At 42.0% G+C, this 18,960-nt stretch overlaps 1 protein-coding gene across 1 annotated transcript in view; it reads left to right on the top strand.

Annotated features, from left to right (window-relative positions):
• Window positions 1-18,826, top strand: part of RRAS2 (RAS related 2) — a 94,977-nt gene extending 76,151 nt beyond the window's left edge. Inside the window, 3 exon segments of the mRNA XM_032767131.2 lie at window positions 307-415; window positions 13,428-13,546; window positions 17,916-18,826. Coding sequence (XP_032623022.2) covers window positions 307-415; window positions 13,428-13,546; window positions 17,916-18,003 — 316 coding nt within the window. The 3' untranslated portion in view covers window positions 18,004-18,826.
• The last annotated feature ends 134 nt before the right edge of the window (window positions 18,827-18,960 follow it).

The raw sequence follows: 18,960 nt of genomic DNA on the forward strand, positions 1-18,960 counted from the left end.
CAGCAGCGGGCTGAGCGGGCCGGCGGCGTAAGATCAACATTTTAATTTCATTTTAAATGAAGCTTCTTAAACACTTTGAAAACCTTGTTTATTTTATAATACAACACTAGTTTAGTTATATAATATATAGTCTTAGAGAGAGAGACCTTCTAAAAAACATTAAAATGTATTACCGGCACGTGAAACCTTAAATTAGAGTGAATAAATGAAGACCTCAGCACACCACTTCTGAAAGGTTGCCAACCTCTGCCATAGATCAAGAACCCATGAACAAGTACATGTAAATCTTCCTTACTTTTTTTTCAGTTTTGAAGAAATCTACAAGTTTCAAAGGCAGATACTTAGAGTGAAAGACCGTGATGAATTTCCTATGATTCTGGTTGGTAACAAAGCAGATCTGGATCATCAAAGACAGGTAAAATCTTGGCATTTTGTATATCAAGAATCCTAATTCTTTGTTATGGTTTTTGTAGAAATGGTTGTCAAGAAGATTAACTTCAGATTTTAAAATTAGTAACTGGAGCAAGTGACTTTCATAAATTATTTGTAATTAATCACAATGGAAAAGAAATGCAGGAAATTTGGTAACTGCTATAGTTGAGATTCTTAACGTCTCTCTTTAGGGAGAACTTTTCTGGATCAAAATATTTTACTGTTGATACAGTAGCTTCTCTTCTTGACTCTTGGACCTGAGGCTAAATTTATTGAGAGATCTAAGTTATAAGTATGTGTAATTCTCCTACTCTTAAAATTTTTCTGTAATATATTACTCATCAAATTGGCTTGTGCTAAGCATAAAATTCTATCACTGAAAGGTGTAATGGTTACTCTAAAACTTTTACTCAGAGTGCATTTCTTATTGTAAAAGCAACAGAAATTTTTATGTATAACTGAGTTATACACATATAAAGCAGTTTATGCAGCCAATTGTATGCTTTGAAGTCTGGAGGTTTGCAACAGAATTAATGTAGCCCATATTAAATGGATTGAAAACTGTCTGACAAATTGTGGAAAAGTCATTATAAACAGGAGCAGTTATCAGATGTTTTCTAGTGGGGTCATGGAGGTATCTATTCTTGTCCCAGTGCTTTTCAATATTTTACTGTTGGTGTGGAAGAATATATAAAATCATTGCTGTTAAAATTTGCAGATGACTCCAAAAATTAATGGGAGGGTAAATAACAGGGATAGGTTAACTGTATAGAGACCAAATTGGATCACTTGATAAGAGGTTTATTGGGACAGCATGTGTTTAAATGCAGCCAAATGCAAGGTCATACATTTAGGACCAAAGAATGACCATAATACAGTATCAGGGACAACATCTTGAAGTGTAGTGACACTGAAAAGAACTTAAGGTAATGGTAGATAATCAGATGAACATGAACTCCCTATGCAGCTCTTTAGGTGACAGAGTGAATGCAATCCTTGGATATGTAAGTAGAGAAATATCAAGTTGGAGTCAGGGAAGGAGGTGGTATTTTTGTATACGTATTAGCGAGACCATTACTATAATACTATGTTCGATTCTGGTGTTGATGATGTTTTAAAAAGGATGTAGAAACACTGGAAAGGGCTCAAGAATGTCTTTGGGTTTGGAAACCATGCTTTAAGGTGAGAGACTGAAGCTCAATCTACTTAGTTTATCAGAGCAGTTTAGGAGGTGACTTGATCAGTGTCTAAGCTCCTATTTGGGGAAAGGATTTCTAATAGTAGACAGTTCTTCAGTCTAGCTGGTTGGGGAGCCTTGCCCACATGCTCGGGGTTTAGCTGATCGCCATATTTGGGGTCGGGAAGGAATTTTCCTCCAGGGCAGATTGGCAGAGTTCTCTGGAGGTTTTTTGCCTTCCCCTGCAGCGTGGGGCATGGGTCACTTGCTGGTGGATTCTCTGCTTGAGGTCTTCAAACCACAATTTGAGGACTTCAATAACTCAGACATAGGTTGGGGGTTTTTATAGAAGTGGATGAGAAGGGTTCTGTGGCCTGCTTTGTGCAGGAGGTCAGACTAGATGATCATATTGGTCCCTTCTGACCTATGAGTCTATGAGAAAAATGTACCAGAATTTTCCACAGTTTGAAGTTGAAGCAAGACAATTTCAGGCTAGAAATGAGGTGCAACTTGTAGCAAAAAATTAAAAAAGCTAGATCATAGTCCCTTCTGGCTATAAAAATCTATGAAACTATAAACTCTTCTATCACTTTGAGGGCTTTAAAGGTTTGAAACCACTTCCATAAACCTTCAAAATGTCGCCTCTAACTTTGTTTTGGTGTCAGAGAATTGCTAATCTCATGTCTATAGGCACTTTGTGCTATTTTATATTCAGAGTTTTAGTTACAGCTGAACACTGTGGTTCACATAAAATGGTTAACAATGTTGATATTTAAGAGTAACACCACTGGTGTCTGAAGTAGTATCTATTTAGATGGAAGGGCACTTCATGCACCACAGACCTATTATTTCATGTTCTGTACACTCAGGCAGACATCAGTGCCTCAGCTGTTCTGGTTATATTTGCAAAGTAATCTTTGCTGCCATAAAAACTTGCTGATGGTTCACATAAAATGGTTTGATTTTGTTAACTGATTGTAGATACTACTGTGGACCCTTGCCACTGACAGCATTGTGTATTTGATAATATCTTTATTCATTTTAGCCTTAGTATCTTTGACTTGTGGCTTACACAATCAGGCTTTGCTTTACTAGTATCAATATTTCAAGGTCTTAAAATAAAAAGCTCATTAGTTTTGGTTGTGCTTTTTTCCTGCATCTTCATACAGTGAGTACTATTGAAATGTTATGCAGAGACAGAGTTCTGAGAATCTAATTAATCAGTGACAATTCTGTAAGAAATAACACAATTACACTTTTTAGCTGCTGTTCCATAATCCATTGCTGAAATCAAAACCACAGTGTTTTTATTTTAATTGATGGAGAGGGTGCGAGGGAAGACAAGCCCTGTAACACATTGACCTATTGCAAAAAGGACTTTATGGTCACCTGCTAATGCAGTTAAACGCTGGTGTGCACATGCCGCAGATCTGTAGGGTCGTGTGATTCACAAATATAATGTCCACATTGGCCACATGATGTGAAAGAAAAAATACTATGAGTTACAAAGGGATATACAAACATTAAACCACAAAATGCCCCTGTGAGGTAAGTAATGAGATTTCAGCAGTATTACTGGATCCTTCTATAGTTTTGGGGGTTCCAAGACAGCCTTGTATATGCTTAATTACATTCTGGGCCGCCTTTTCATTATATCTAGGCATTTGGATTTAAGAGGATGGTGTTAATATTGGCTAAAAAAACAAGTATTCAAACTGCTACTACAGCCAGTCACAGCTTGGTTAAAAGGACCTCTAGTTTGGTGCCAAAGACCTGGTGAACGCTGTATCCTCAGCTGCTTGCTTTTTGTAAATGCATGCTGTACAGTAGTTTCTCATAAAGCATTGTTTAGCTATAACTTAAATAACATTTTTCAGAGTATCAGCCGTGTTAGTCTGTATCTGCAAAAAGAACAGGAGTACTTGTGGCACCTTAGAGACTAACAAATTTATTTCAGCATGAGCTTTTGTGAGCTACAGCTCACTTCTTCAGATGCATAGAATGGAACACACAGACAGGAGATATTTATACATACTGTGGCAAATTACCGGTACTGTTCTGCTGGGTCTCGCGCTTTCTCTTCTCTGGGGTAGGTTCAGGGCACTATTGCTTGCCTCTGAACCGGTTCTTAATTACTCCACCATTGTTTTGTTGGAGTGGGAGTGGAGAGGGAGGGACTGGGCCCGCCCTCTACTCCAGGTCCAACCCAGGGGCCCTGAGGGTTGTGGTGAACCACTTGGTTTAGCGGTTCCTTCCCCTGGGTTACTTCCCTCACCTACCCTTCAGCTTGTGAAGGGCTTCTTGCCTCCCTTCTACACAAGCTGGTGCCCGTTACCTAGGTTTCTTCTGGACTCACAACCACCGCAGAAGTCCTCAACTCTATCTCTCTTATGCAAACTCTTCTCTTCCAACTCCTCAACACTGCAACTCGTCTTCCCAATTTTCCCAAACTTTCCCCCTCCCCTTCAACTCCCAACTGTCTGACTGAAGCAGGGTTTTTATCACATGACTGAAGTCAGGGTGCTTAATTAATCTAAGCAACTTCCTCCCCTTGGCAGGAATAAGGCCCCTGCTAACACTTTCATGCTGCCCTCTCATGGCCATGCGTATCACAATACAGAGAACATGAGAAGGTGAAGTATGCATACAACAGGAAGATCTAATCATTGAGATGAGCTACATCAGCAGGAGGAAAAAAAACCTTTTTGAAGTGATAATTAAGATGACCCATAGAAGGTGTGAGAAGAACTTAACATAGGGAATAATTAATAGTGTAATGACCCAACCATTGCAGTCTCTGTTTAAGCCTGAGTTAATTGTATCTAATTTACATATTTGAGTTCAGCAGTCTCTCTTGGAGTCTGTGTTTTTTGATTTTTTTGTTGCAAAATTGCCACCTTCAAGTCTGTCACTGAGTGGTAGAAGGTGAAGTGTTACGACCATGGTTTTTGAATGTTATGCTTCCTGATGTCAGATTGTGTCCATTAATTCGTTTGCCAAACCGAGAAGTCTCTACGCAAGTGTACATGGCAGAGGGGCATTGCTGGCACATGATGCTAATACACGGTAAATGTCAGTGAACAAGCCGCTGATGGCGTGGCTGATGTGATTAGGTCCTATGATGGTGTCACTGAATAGAATAGTGGCAGAGCTGGCATCGGCTTTGTGCAAGGATAGTTCCTGGGGTATGTAGTTGTATGGTGTGGCGGTTGCTGGTGAGTATTTGCTTCAGGTTGGGAGGTTTGTCTGTAACGAGATGGCCTATCTCCCAAGATCTGTGAGAGTGAGGGATCATCTTTAAGGATAGGTTGTAGATCTTTGTTGCACTGGAGAGGTTTAGTTGGGGGCTGTAGATGATGGTTAGTGGCGTTTGTTATTCTTTGTTGGGCCTGTCCTGTAGTAGTGGCTTCTGGGTACTCTTCTGCTCTGTTATGGGTACCACGTGACTCTACAGTATCCAACATCTTTATGGCTGACTTAGAACAATGGTCTTAGCTCTCATTCCCTAACGCCCCCACTCTACTTGCACTACATTGATGACATCTTCATCATCTGGACTCATGAAAAAGAAGCCCTCGAGGAATCCACTGTGATTTTAACAGTTTTCATCCCACCATCAAGCTCAGCCTAGACCAATCCACACAAGCGGTCCATTTCCTAGACACTACTGTGCTAATAAGCGATGGTCAACATAAACACCACCCTATACTGGAAACCACTGACACTATACTTACTACATGCCTCAGCTTCCATCCAGGACACACCACACGATCCATTGTCTACAGCCAAGCTTAAGATACAACTGTATTTGCTCCAATCCTCAGACAGAGATGAACACTACAAGATCTCTATCAAGCATTCTTACAACTACAATACCCACCTGCTGAAGTGAAAAAACAGATTGACAGAGCCAGAAAGTACCCAAGAAGCTACCTACTATAGGACAGGCATGGGTCATTTAATCATCACTTCAAAAGGTTTGTTCTCCTTCTGATGAAGCTCATCTCAATTGATTAGACTCTTCCTGTTGGTATGCTACTTCTACCTTTTCATGTTTCTGTATGTATAAATATCTCTTCTTTGCGTGTTCCATTCTATGCATCTGAAGAAGTGAGCTGTAGCTCACGAAAGCTCATGTTGAAATATATTGTTAGTCTCTAAGGTGCCACAAGTACTCATGTTCTTTTTTTTTAAATAACATTGATTCCCTTTAAAAAGGAGCAGCAGAGATTCTGTGGCACCTTATAGACTAACAGACGTTTTGGAGCATGAGCTTTCATGGGTGAATACCCACTTTGTCAGATGCATCTGACGAAGTGGGTATTCACACCACGAAAGCTCATGCTCCAAAACATCTGTTAGTCTATAAGGTGCCCAGGAATCTCTGCTGCTTTTACAGATCCAGACTAACACGGCTACCCCTCTGATATTTTAAAGAGGAGGAGAGTTGAACAAAGCACTTGATGTCTCAACAGCTTTTTTCCAGGGTGGCAGCCTTATTAGCTAATAACAACTAAATGTGGTTAGCCCTTCATTGACCCCTGAGTGGAAGTCTTTCAAGGAAGATCCAAGGTGGTGCACGGAAGTGGCTTGTGGTTTAGTAGGCGATAGTTTTCCTCTGAGTCAGTACTTAACTAATGCACTAGCACAGCACTGTGTTGCAAGAGGTGTTATCTTTGGAGTGAGGCTTAAAACAGGGGGCTCCTTGTGATTCAGTTTAGGTACACAGAGTAGCAGCCGTGTTAGTCTGTATGCGCAAAAAAAACAGGAGTACTTGTGCACCTTAGAGACTAACAAATTATATTGAGCATAAGCTTTCGTGACTAACAGCCCACTCTTCGGATGCATAGAATGGAACATACATTCAGGAAAATATATATATATATATATATTATATATATATATATATATATATTTACTACACAACATACAGAGAGCATGAAAAGGGTGGGAGTTGTCTAGCCAACTCTGAGAGACCATTAAGTAAGAGAAAAAAACTTTTGAAAGTGATAATCAAGATACCCAGTACCGACTGTTTGATAAGAAGTGTGAGAATACTTACAAGGGGGGAGAGATTCCGTGTTTGTAATGGCTCAGCCATTCTCAGTCCCTATTTAAGCCTACATTGATGTATCTAGTTTGCAATCGATTCCAGCTCAGCAGTTTCTCCTTGTCGTTTTGAAGCTTTCTGTTACAAAATTGCACCCGCAGGTCTGTTATTGAATGACCAGACAGGTTAAAGTGTTCTCCTACTGGTTTTTGAGTGTTAGATTCCTGATGTCAGATTTGTGTCCATTAACTATTTTGCCTAGAGACTGTCGGTTTGCCCAATATACATGGCAGAGGACATTGCTGATACATGATGGCATATGCCAAATTCCCACTTTCTGTTGTAAACTTTTGTGTACCACTCTCGTTTGTTAACATCAGCTCTGCCACATTTCACCAAAAGGTGGCTGCAGTTTATTAGGGGACAAAGTGGTTGCAATTATGGAATCACATGCACTTATGTGTGAGTTTTGACTTCTGTGGATTAATTAGCTTGCAATGCAGTCCTTTTAGATTTTTTAGTTGACTTAGCAAAATGGACTTCCAGTCAATAGCAGAACTCCATTCTTTTCATGTGTTTCTTTTAAAGCTTATATAGCATTAGATATATTGGGAATTCTGCATGAACTCTAGTCCTGATACTGCAGCGGTGGCCAACCTGATCCTGAGAAGGAGCCAGACTTCACCAGTGTACATTGCCAAAGAGCCACAGTAATACCTCAGCAGTCCTCATCAGCTCCTCCCTCTGCTGCTCCCAGGGCCTCTGGCAGCACCACTGATTAGCGCCTCCCCCTTCCTCCCTGCATCTCCCGATCAGCTGTTTCATAGTGTGTAGGAGGTTCTGGGGGGGGAGAGAGGGGAAGGGGAGGAGCAAGGGCACAGTAGGCTGAGGGGAGGGGGTGGGAAGGGATGGAGTGGGGACAGGGCCTGTGACAGAGCCAGGGGTTGAGCAGCGAGCATCCCCCAGCACATTGGAAAGTGGGTGCCTATACAAGGAGCTGCATATTAACTTCTGAAGAGCTGCATGTGGCTCCAGAGCCACAGGTTGGCCACCCAGTGATACTGCATCTTGTAAGGAAGGGAAGATTATTCCTGTTTTGTATTTTTAAGATGAAGAAACTTAAGCAGGTGTTACATGACTTGCCCAAGAGCACACACGGTCAATAGAGGACTAAAATTTGGGTTGTGTACAAAGCTGAGAAGCAGATACTCCCATCAGGCCATACAGTAATGTTTGAATACTATAGGACCAAACTTGACTTGAGTGCGTAACTCAGCACAGTGTAACAAGCATTTGTCATTTTCTGTTTGGATACTGAGCTCTGAAAGAGAACATATGCCAGATTTAGTTAGTTAGTTAGTTAATTATTGTAAAAACAGATTTTTCCTATAATGGGCAAATCCAGAGCTAATGGTGTACACACAGTCTCCAGGGATCATGACATTTGAAAGATTGTCTAAAGCTCCAGGACAAGGTCTGCAGATAATGATGGTTCCGCTCTTCGGGCATGATGGAGCTGGCCACAGCAAGAGGAAAATTCTTTTGCACCAGAGATGGAGCTTTCTTGTTGTGGTCTAAAACAGTGGATGAATTCCCACAGGAATTCAGTGCCCCAGACCACCTCATCTGCTGCTCCAAATAAGATGAACTACTCTGGCCTCGCTTTCGTTAAAAATATACTTACAACAGTGTATGTAGAACTTAATAAACTATTTGAAAAAGAGCCCAACACAACTTACTTTGGGAATGGGAAGAGAGAAGATCTGACTGCTGTATTTACCTACATGCCTCCAGCTTTCATCCAGACCACTCCGCAAGATCCATTGTCTACAGCCAAGCTCTATGATACAATCACATTTGCTCCAGCCCCTCAGACAAACACCTACAAGATCTCTATCAAGCATTCTTACAACTACAGTACCCACCTGCTGAAGTGAAGAAACAGATTGACAAAGCCAGAAGAGTACCCAAAAGTCACCTACTACAGGACAGGCTCAACAAAGAAAGTAACACAATGCTACTAGCCGTCACCTTCAGCCCCCAACTAAAACCTCTCCAGCGCATCATGAAGGATCTACAACCTATCCTGAAGGATGATCCATCACTCTCACGGATCTTGGGAGACAGGCCAGTCCTTGCTTACAGACAGCCCTCAAACCTGATACAAATACTCAGCAACAACTGCACGCTACACAACAAAAAGGCTCACCTAAGAACCTATCCTTGCAACAAAGCCCATTGCCAACTCTGGCCTCATATCTATTCAGGGGACACCATCCTAGGACCTAATCACATCAGCCACACTATCAGAGGCTTGTTCGCCTGCACTTCTACCAATGTGATATATGCCATCATGGGCCAGCAATGCCCTTCTGCCATGTACATTGGCCAAACTGGACAGTCTCTGCGTAAAAGAATAAATGGACACAACGGATATCAAGAATTATAACATTAAAAAACCAGTCGGAGAACACTTCAGCCTCCCTTGTCACTTAATTACAGACCTAAAAGTCACAATATTACAACAAAAAAACTTGAAAAACAGACTCCAAGAGACTGCTGAATTGGAATTAATTTGCAAACTGGACACCATTAAATTAGGCTTGAATAAAGACTGGGAGTGGATGGGTCATTACACAAAGTAAAACTATTTACTCATGTTTATTCCCCCCCTGCGCGCACACAACTTCTTGTCAACTGCTGTAAATGGACCATTTTGATTACCACTGCGAAGTGTTTGTTTTTTTCCCCTCTCTCCTGCTGTTAATAGCTCACCTTAACAGATCACTCTCATTATAGTGAGTATGGTAACAGCCATTTTTTCTTGTTCTGTGTGTGTGCGCGTGTGTTATATAATATAATATCTCTTCCTACTGTGTTTTGCACTGCATGCATCCAGTGAAGTGGGTTTTAGCCCATGAAAGCTTATGCTCAAATAAATTTGTTAGTCTCTAAGCTTCCACAGGTACTCCTATTCTTTTTGCTGATACAGATTAACATGGCTGCTACTCGGAAACCTGTTTTATATTGACTCAGGGCCTTCTTCCTGATCCAGCAAATGACCAGGACCCTGGTATATGGAGGGCCCCAATCCATATGCAAGGATTGGAAGGACTGGGCCTACTGAAGCCTCATAAGACTGCGCTTGTTCTGAGTGGAAACTCTGATCTTGTAACCACAAAACAAAACAAAATTCTCCTAGGGTGGGGTGATGCATAGTAGGTTTAGTGTGCATGTAGGTTCTTTTATTGTTTTTAATGTCTTCTCTAATGCTTTTTACCTTAAGAATAAAGTAGGTGTGGTTAGAAAGAACTGTGTGGTAACCTGTCTGCCGCAATCACTCTGTTATCAGTCTCTGAAAAGAAAGCAAGCAGAGCTGTTTAGGGCAGCAGACTTTGCTGGGAAATGCACAGTGAAAGCAGGGAACTGTACAGCCTGGACATTGCCCTAGTCTGAAGGGAGTGAGATGCAGGTCTCCACCCAAAAGGCAACAGCTGGGGAGCTGGAAGCCTGAGTGTGTGGACCCTTGCTGGACCAAAGGGGGGAAATACAGATGTAGTTGCTGTGAACTGTCACCCTGTCTTTCCAGTCGAGAGTGCCCTACCATTTCGATGTACAGATCTGGGAATTACTGACAAGAGCATACCAGCTGATCTCTGTTGTGGAGCTGCTACAGACAGCTTGGACCAATATTGTAAGGCAACAGATCAAGGTTAGCACCTTGAGTTACACCAACTAAGCAGGAAACCAACAAATTCTTCAATGTCCCCTGAGGCACCCATTGGAAGTGGTTTTTGCTGTTAAATATATTTTTATCAATTGTTTGGAAGAAAACAGTCATTGCTGGTTTAAAAAGAGAAAATGTGAGGAGGACCCAAACTAGTAGTGTTAAAAGATTGGTCAATTATACAGAGTGGTCTAGGTTGCTTGGTAAACTGTGCCTATTTGAACTTTTTTTTTTTAAACCATGCGTTTGACTGTGTTTATATTTTGTAACAAAGAATGTAGGTCACATTTACAGAATGGGGTGACTCTCTGGAAAGGACTGGGAGGTCATGGTGAATAACTCACTAAACATGAGCTCCCAATGTGATGTTATGACAATGAGCCTTGGGTGCATAAATGGGCCTATTGAGTAGAAGTAGGGAGGTTGTGCCATATACAGAGGTAACGGTAAGTTCAGTCCTATTGTCAGTACTTCAAAAAAGGATATGGAAAAACTGGAAATGAGCTACAGGAATAGTTGATGATCCAGGAAAAGCTGCCTTGCAGAGAGAGACTTAAGAATTGCAATCTATTTAAGGTATCCAAGGGTTGACTTGATTGTCTATAAATGCCTACATGGAGAAAAGGATCTAACAAGGGGTTGTTTACTTTAGCAGACAATTTCACACTAGAAATAAGGTGCACGTTTTTAAAATTGATGGTAACCTGGGGATGTGGTAGATTCTCCATCACTTGAAATCTCTAAATCAAGATTAGGTCTTACACTGAGCTATCGTGTATCTTTTAGAATCTTTTAGAATTGATCTTTTAGAGCTACAATCAGAAGTATAGGTTCAGTGCAGGAATTACTGGTGGAAACGCTGCCTATTATACAGCAGGTCAGAAAGGCCTTAAAATCTGTAAAAAGCATCTCCCCTCTCCTCTTCCACCTCTGCACTCCCTGTGTACCTCTCTTCACATTAACTAACAATATATGTAAGAAGCATTTTTATTCTTAATTTGTCTCTCTTTATCCCTGCCCTTCCCTTCCTCTGTCCACTGTCTTATCTCTGTGTGTTTCTGACATCTCTGAGATTGTAGCAGACATCCAATTAAATCTCCCCTAAACGACACTTTATCTTTTCTCTCGACCTCTGTCCTCCTGCACCTCTCTTGCCACTGACATCTGTTCTTCTTCCAGTCAGACCTTTGACTGTCTTCCTTTGTAGCCAGTGTTTTACGAAGATCTATTTCTTCATCTTTACCACTAACAATCTGCTTTTTTCTCCTTATGTGGCCATCCAGCATCTTAACAGATGAAAGGAGATGCAACAAAGTCAGTCCGTCAAAAGTGCTTAGCGGCGGTATGTGAAAAGAGCCTGATGCAAGTGGCAAACCTTTCCACAGTGGCTTCAGGTTCCCTCACCAGACAGAATTTGAAGCAAATTTTGCTTCCTGACTTGCCGGCTGAGCTCTCTCATGGCTCTTTTTAACCCAGCTTCTCCAAACTGAATGATTTTGAGCAGGATTTTCACAGTTGTCAGTGGAAATGCTGAGACCTTGCTTCATTCACCTTGTTGCTGTATTAGACCTTAGCCTTCCTTTGTGTCGTGTGCAGTTTTTCAATTGGGCATAGAGCACAGCCTTCAGCAGATTATCTTGAGGCATGCGTTCCTTGCATCCAGTGTAGTCTGCCCGGATTGTAGGCTGGTTCCCTCAAGGGTCTAATTATTATGATCCGTTGGTCCCAAGTAACTCTGAGGATTTTTCTAAGACAGCAGAGGTGGAAACTGTTCAATCTCCACTCCTGCTTGGAGTACGTAACTTAGCTTTCACAACTGTATAGGAGGGTACTAAGGACCCAAGAGATACCTTTGTGTTCAGGGTTAGCAAATATTTGAGGTAAGTTTGCCAAAGGTAACAGAAGCTTTGCTGATTCTAGCATCAAGTTCCCTATCAAGATTAAGTGAGCTGGTAAGAATTGAGCTGAGATAGCAGAAGTGATCCATGTTGTCCAGAGCCTTTGACATGGTTAGCAGGAACGGTATCTGTAAGATCCTGTTGCAAATTGACTGTCCACAAAAGGTGCTCCTCCTATTCAAGGAGTTCCATGAGGGAATGAAGGCAGCCATCCAGTACTGAAATGGAAGGTCATCTGAGTTTAATATTGATACTAGTATGAAGCAAGGCTGGGTCTTAGCACACACTAGCTTTGTCATCATCTTCTCTATCTTAATTTCCAAAGGAATACTTATCAATATGGTGCATGTATTGAATCAATGATGGATGGCAGCTTGCTTTAGCATCAAACGATTCCAGTGCAGAAGGCATGTCACCCGGCTTACTATTCAGGATCTGCTTGTCACAGATGAGCATTTTGGGCTGCGTTGTGTATTGCTGTAAGAATATTTTTTCACTGAAACGTACCATCGTATCAGGACAAAGCTACTCGGTTTTCTTATAGAATTTCTGTAGCAGTGTGTACCCACCTCTCGTCTTCTGGAGTTCAAGCTATATTTCTAAACGGCTGTGCTTTATATTTTGCACACTTGGTTCTTATCTAGCAGCAGCTGTTTGACTTTTGAGTCTTTGTAGTTTTGGTTCATAGCAGGCTTTCCTATTTAAGGAGTAAAACCTGGTCATATGAACTGTTACACAGAATTTGAAAAGTATTTAATAAAATGGAAAATGGGGAAATGATTTAAAGATGGTATATGAACAGAGCTTTCTGATTCTTGTGAATGCTCTTCTCTACACTAAAAAAAAGAAACTTGCATTTTAAATTCTTAGTATTTTGTATTTTTGGTGGGTAGCTTTATTTTTTTAAATACCATGCTTGAGAAGATATACTCAACACCGGTTGATTAATTTTAATGGCTAGATAATATTCAACTACTGAATCCCTCAAGGATAATGTGATTCATATGCAATATTTAGGGAAATTACTTATTTTTTCATAGACATCATGCTCTGTGTGTGTGTGTGTGTGTGTGTGTACACGCAAATCAGAATATGTCAGCGGAATGCTTAGAGCTTATTCTTAATGATTGCTTTTGATTTCAGGTAACACAAGAAGAAGGCCAGCAATTAGCACGACAGCTTAAAGTAACGTATATGGAAGCCTCAGCAAAAATGCGATTGAATGTAGACCAAGCCTTTCATGAGCTTGTCAGAGTAATAAGGTAGGTCAACGGTGTTCTGAGGAAGCTTAAAGAACTCGTGAGCTTTAACAGAGAACAAACTGCTTGGAGAGAAAATACAACTAGGGATAATCAGGGCAAATTCTGCTTGCACATCTGCACTGCAAATGTTAACTGATACTCTGCTGACTGTGGGTTTGAGAGGAGAACTTTTTTTCCCTTAATCGTTAAAGATTTCTGGTGCTAGATATTGAACATAATGAAATCTGCTGATGCTTAAATAGTGTAGCCGGTATTCAGCAACTGAATATTGGCTTTAATAAAAGGGTATCTGACTTTTTACACAATCATCCCTTTGTCAAGGGAACTGAAAGGGGTTAGGGACTGAAAGATATCGGGCTAGACTAGAGCAGGGGTCTGCAACCTATGGCACGTGTGCCAGACCCGCGCCCCCCAAGAGAGGAGCTGCCTCAGCGGCCTGCTCTTGGGCTCCCACGTCCCCTCACTTGGTGAGGAACCCTGCCTGTTGGTGTGAGGGCCTCCACCTGGCGCCTTGAAATAGGGCAGTGTGCAGCCACGCCCGGGGACGCAGGTCACTGTCAGAACCTGGTCCCGACTCCCTGGCGGAAGGCCGGCGGCGAGTAGTGCGGCGATGGCATCCTGGGAGAGGCCCAGCCATCGGCATGGATTCACTTGCTGTTATGAGCTGGAGAGTGGAGAGCCCGCCTCTGGCGCTGCGACGTGTAGCAGGTGCAGGTGAGCGGGAACATGGTGGCCAAGAGCCCTGGGCGAGGAGCTCAACATACCACGGATCTGGAGGAGGCGCCCTCCAGACCAGCCAGAGGGAACCTCTTGCCGGGGCCACTATGCGCTCTGGCGGTGTGCATGGGGACCTGAGTGGTGAGCTAGCTGAGGGCTGCAGAAGTGGGGAGCCCTCGCCCTGACCCTCCTCAACACACACCCACTCTCTCTTGACTCCTTCACTCTCTTCCCCAACCCCAGCCTGACTCTGGCACCCCACACATACCCAACCCCCCAGACTCTGGCCACCTAACATATCCTCATCCCTCTCCCTGACCTTTCAACCCACACATTCCCTTGATCCCCCCCATGACTCTGCACCCCCACTCCCACCGAGAACAAACAAGGAGCTCTGCACCCACCCCCACATTCCCACTGCACCCCTCACACCAAATGAAGCTGCCCAAGTAAGTGCCCCACACCCAACCTCCTCCCCAACCTGAGCCCCCCTCATTCTAGCTCCTGGCCAGACCCTTCACCCCCAGCCCTGTGCTCAATGCACTCCCACCTCCTCTCATGCAAGAGAGAAGAGAAGGCCAGAATCAGGGGAAGGTAGGTCCCCATGTAGTGGGCAGGCTGGACCCCCGGATGGCACGGCTCAGTGGTCCAGGAGCCAGGATCTGCTGCAGACTGATCGATGAAACCCCTGACGGCAGTGGGCTGACGCTCAGACCACTTGCTGTCAGTCCTGCTGCGTGCCCTGACAACCTGCTGCGCTCGGGTTGCTGCCAAACCCGCCAGCCGGTCCGCAACAGCTCGCTCAGCCCGCTGCCGCCCTAGTGAATGGAACCCCAGACCAGCAGCAGCTGAGCGGAGCAGAACTGTAAGATCAACATTTTAATTTAATTTTAAATGAAGCTTCTTAAACAATTTTGAAAATCTGTTATTTTACATACAACGCTGTTTAGGTATATGAAATATAATATTAAGAGAGACTTCTAAAACATTAAAATGTATTACCGGCACGCGAAACCTTAATTAAAGTGAATAAATGAGACTTTGCACGCCACTTGAGAGAGGTTGCCAACCCCTGGACAGAGCTTGTAGTAAGTCGCAGCCTACGCTAGCATTTCTTGTTCAATGCATAGGCCCCAAAACGACCACAGTAATAGTCTTCAGTCAAGCCAAGCATACAACAAACTAAACAACAGATAGATTATGTGTTTATTTTCCTTACTCTAGAGAACGCCTGTTTAGCGCCTGTCGGCAGTAATCCATGGTGGTGGCACCTCTTTAACACAGCAAGAATCAAAAAAGACCCTAGAAACTTAGTATGCACTTACTCCAACACTCAGTCTATGTACAAAAAATAGCTAATCAATGGAAAACTAAATGCTTTGAAGTGGTGCATCTTCTTGTAAATTCTCCTTTTTCTCCCTCAGAGTGGATAATCAATTACTGTGCGTTGAACAGAGCTGTTAGACAATATGAGTTGCTTTACTGAGAGTGCTTTGCTCACTTGCAGGGCAATCCAGCCCCAGCATGCCAAATGCGTGTTTGGGGGGAACGCGGGGCGCTCTGGCGGTCGAGGCGGCGGCAGGCTGCTCGGCATTTGCCTGCAGAGGTCCGCTGGTCCGCGCTTCGGCGACCTGCCGCATTGTGCTGGAGGAGGTCCACGCGACACAGGACCAGCGGACCCCACCGCTGGAGGCAGCCTGCCTGCTGTGCTTGGGGCAGCAAAATCCCTAGAGCCACCCCTGCCACTTTGTAGATTTTTCAAATATAGAGACTGTCAGCAAAAATGCCCTTGCTGACTTCTGTTAGTGCCACTACAGGAGGGAAAAAAAGAGTTGGATGTACCAAGAGGGAGAATTTTCTGTCTATGGAATAAAAAGGCAAATTGTGGGGTGGGGAAGGAAGGATTCTTTTTCCTTCCCTGTGGTTGTGCCTATGGACCTAAATAAAAAACAGTACCTTGAATAACAACCAGAAGTGACTAGGAAGGGAGTGAAACTCTGGAGCACATGCCTGTTTCCTATGGCCAAAGCTGCTAAGTAAGCAAAAAGTCACCACCTGAGCTTTCTGAAGCTTTGGAGTATCAAATAAAGCTCCATGTAGAGCGCAATGCAGTGATTCCAATAGGACGTCACAAAAGCATGGATAACTATGGTGAGAGTGTTATGTCATGTCCTCCTATAAATGCATGGAAAAAGATGGCTCAGGTTCCTAGTGTCCTCTGTTAGCATAGAGGGGAGCTCTAGAAAAGGGTTTAAAATCTCAATTGAAGGAAATTGATTCCTTTGATGGCATCCTGCCCTTCAAAATCTGTCAATAACTGACCCAGTTCCTCACTAGTAGATTTTTTAGTAGCCATCGGGGACGTGGGTCTCAATTGAAAATTGAAGCTCCCATCACACTTACACACCCTATGGGTGAAAATGGAAAAATAAATGTTATATTCATCATAAAAATACTGCTTTGGCACTTCAGGAAGGGAATTCTTATACCTAAAATCCGATAGCCTTGCCAAAGGGCGCTAACATACTCTGTGGACATACTCTTCTTGGCTTATTGGTCATAAGGGTGGTACAGTTTTGGTTTTGAGGCAAAATCCCATCAGAGGAGTATCTTGCCGTAGTTATCCAGGTAGCATAAGTACCATTTTAAAAATCTGGTTTATAGTGTGGTCATAGGCCAGAGACAAGTAATATATTTTCAAGAGCTATCACAGATTATCCTGTCCTTTTTGGCTAGAGGCAGAAAAGAGTAAAATGTAGAGCATTCATCCTCTATCATAAGAAGAGGCAAATCCTGATTCCTAAAATTATCATTCAAATTTGATTTCAGTTTAAATGGTACTCGAAAACAAACATGTCTATTCACTTCTCCAAAGAGGATGAGTTATGTCGTCATTTGGATGCTGCATAACTTCAGAACTGAACTTGTTGGCTATAAGGAACCCATTTTGAACCATTTAAATTGCATCAGAGCAATTTGCTCTGTTTCATGGAATTTCCCTTTTGGTTAAAGGGGAAAGCCCAGGTTCTTAAAGCGTTATAAGAAGAGCTAACTAAAATGTTGAATTTCAGTACCTGTTGATGTAGCTTCTAGAACCAGGCATGAATTACAATTATGTTGATCAGTCATTATTAATATTATTATTGCTTATGCGCCCTGGAAAAAACAGGATTTGGGGGAATCTCTGTAAGATATGGTTTGCAGAGAGACGACATCTTAGATTTATCCATGAGAATTGGTTATTTATGGTTATTTAAGCTGTTAATATTGAGGTACAAATATAGGCCTATTGTCCAGTATTTGGTTACAGGCACGACACCTTCTTTACCTTAGAGCATGCCCAGAAGGGTAGCAGTCTAACCTTCCTGAAAATCTTGCTGGGTCTGACATGAACTGATATAAGTATGCCTAATAGTATTCACGAGCAGTAATATCTCTGGACAGGGATTCTTATGTTTGTACAGTACCTAGCATACAGTTTCTAGGTTCTGTGGCAATACAAATAATCTGAAAATCCTGGAACTTGCCTAGCCAACATAGGTAATGGTGGTTAAGACTAATTTTGCCAGAGCAAGAGTATCATAAATAAACTTACTTAAATATAGAGCGGATTTGAGTTAGAAATATATTAACTGAAGTTTCAATTTTTTAGAAAATTTCAAGAACAAGAGTGCCCTCCTTCACCAGAACCAACACGGAAAGAAAAAGATAAGAGAGGCTGTCATTGTGTCATTTTTTAAGAATCCCATGAATCAAGCTATCAGCTGCCAGATTAATTTTTCTTTCCACCATTTTGCATCACTTTGGGTATGTCTAGCCTTTTGTGCCATGTTCTATAAATGGCTACCAAAATAGCCTTAGTCCAAGAAGCTGGCTGAATACAGTCCTAGAAGACAACTAGTCATCTCAGGGCAGACTTCAAAGCAAAACACTAAGGCTGCTTCTTTAAAATCACATTTCCTATTTTTGCTCCCTTTAAGAGCTTGCACCTTGTGGAATTTTATTCATAAAGGAGATGAAACAAAACCTTAGAGGACAAGGTGTTCAAGTGAAACATAAAAGTTGTCTATGTTAATTTATTTTTCACTTCTGACATTCTTTAGCTACTATCAAGGAGACCTCTAATCACAGTGTAAAGTGTATTTAATAAAAAAGTGTAGTGGCTTTTTGCCCTTCAGTTAAATTAGAGTTCAACTAGCCTTGAGAAACCAACACTGAATTTCTTTGTCAGCAAAAATGTTTCACCTCTTGTTTATGCTTCAGCTTTTTTTCCAGTGGCCAAAAGTCTGCTTACTGTATTTTATGGATCTAGAATAGCTACAGGATTATTATTACTACTATTATAATGTGGCCAAATACCTGGGCTCATTCTGGACTAGCCATTTCAGTTTGTTAGAAAAATTTCACATTATTGTTGGGGGAAAAATTTTCCTGTGTCTTCCTTTGATGTATTTCTGGGTAAGGGATTCAAGAAAACTAAAATTGTAGCTGTTTGTTTCATGTAATATAAAAAGATGGATTTGATCTTTCCAATGTCAGATGATTAAATGTTTTTGCTATATACTTTTATACATTATTTTCTTATCAAACTAGTTAACAAGTATTTTTATATGTTTGTAAGCAAATATGCTTTCACAGCATAACGTGTATATGTAAAGATGAATATTTAATTCTCACGGTTCATGTTTAACTGACAA

Source organism: Chelonoidis abingdonii, chromosome 4 (genome assembly GCF_003597395.2).
Source record: "Chelonoidis abingdonii isolate Lonesome George chromosome 4, CheloAbing_2.0, whole genome shotgun sequence".
In the NCBI taxonomy this organism is placed as follows: Eukaryota; Metazoa; Chordata; order Testudines; family Testudinidae; genus Chelonoidis; species Chelonoidis abingdonii.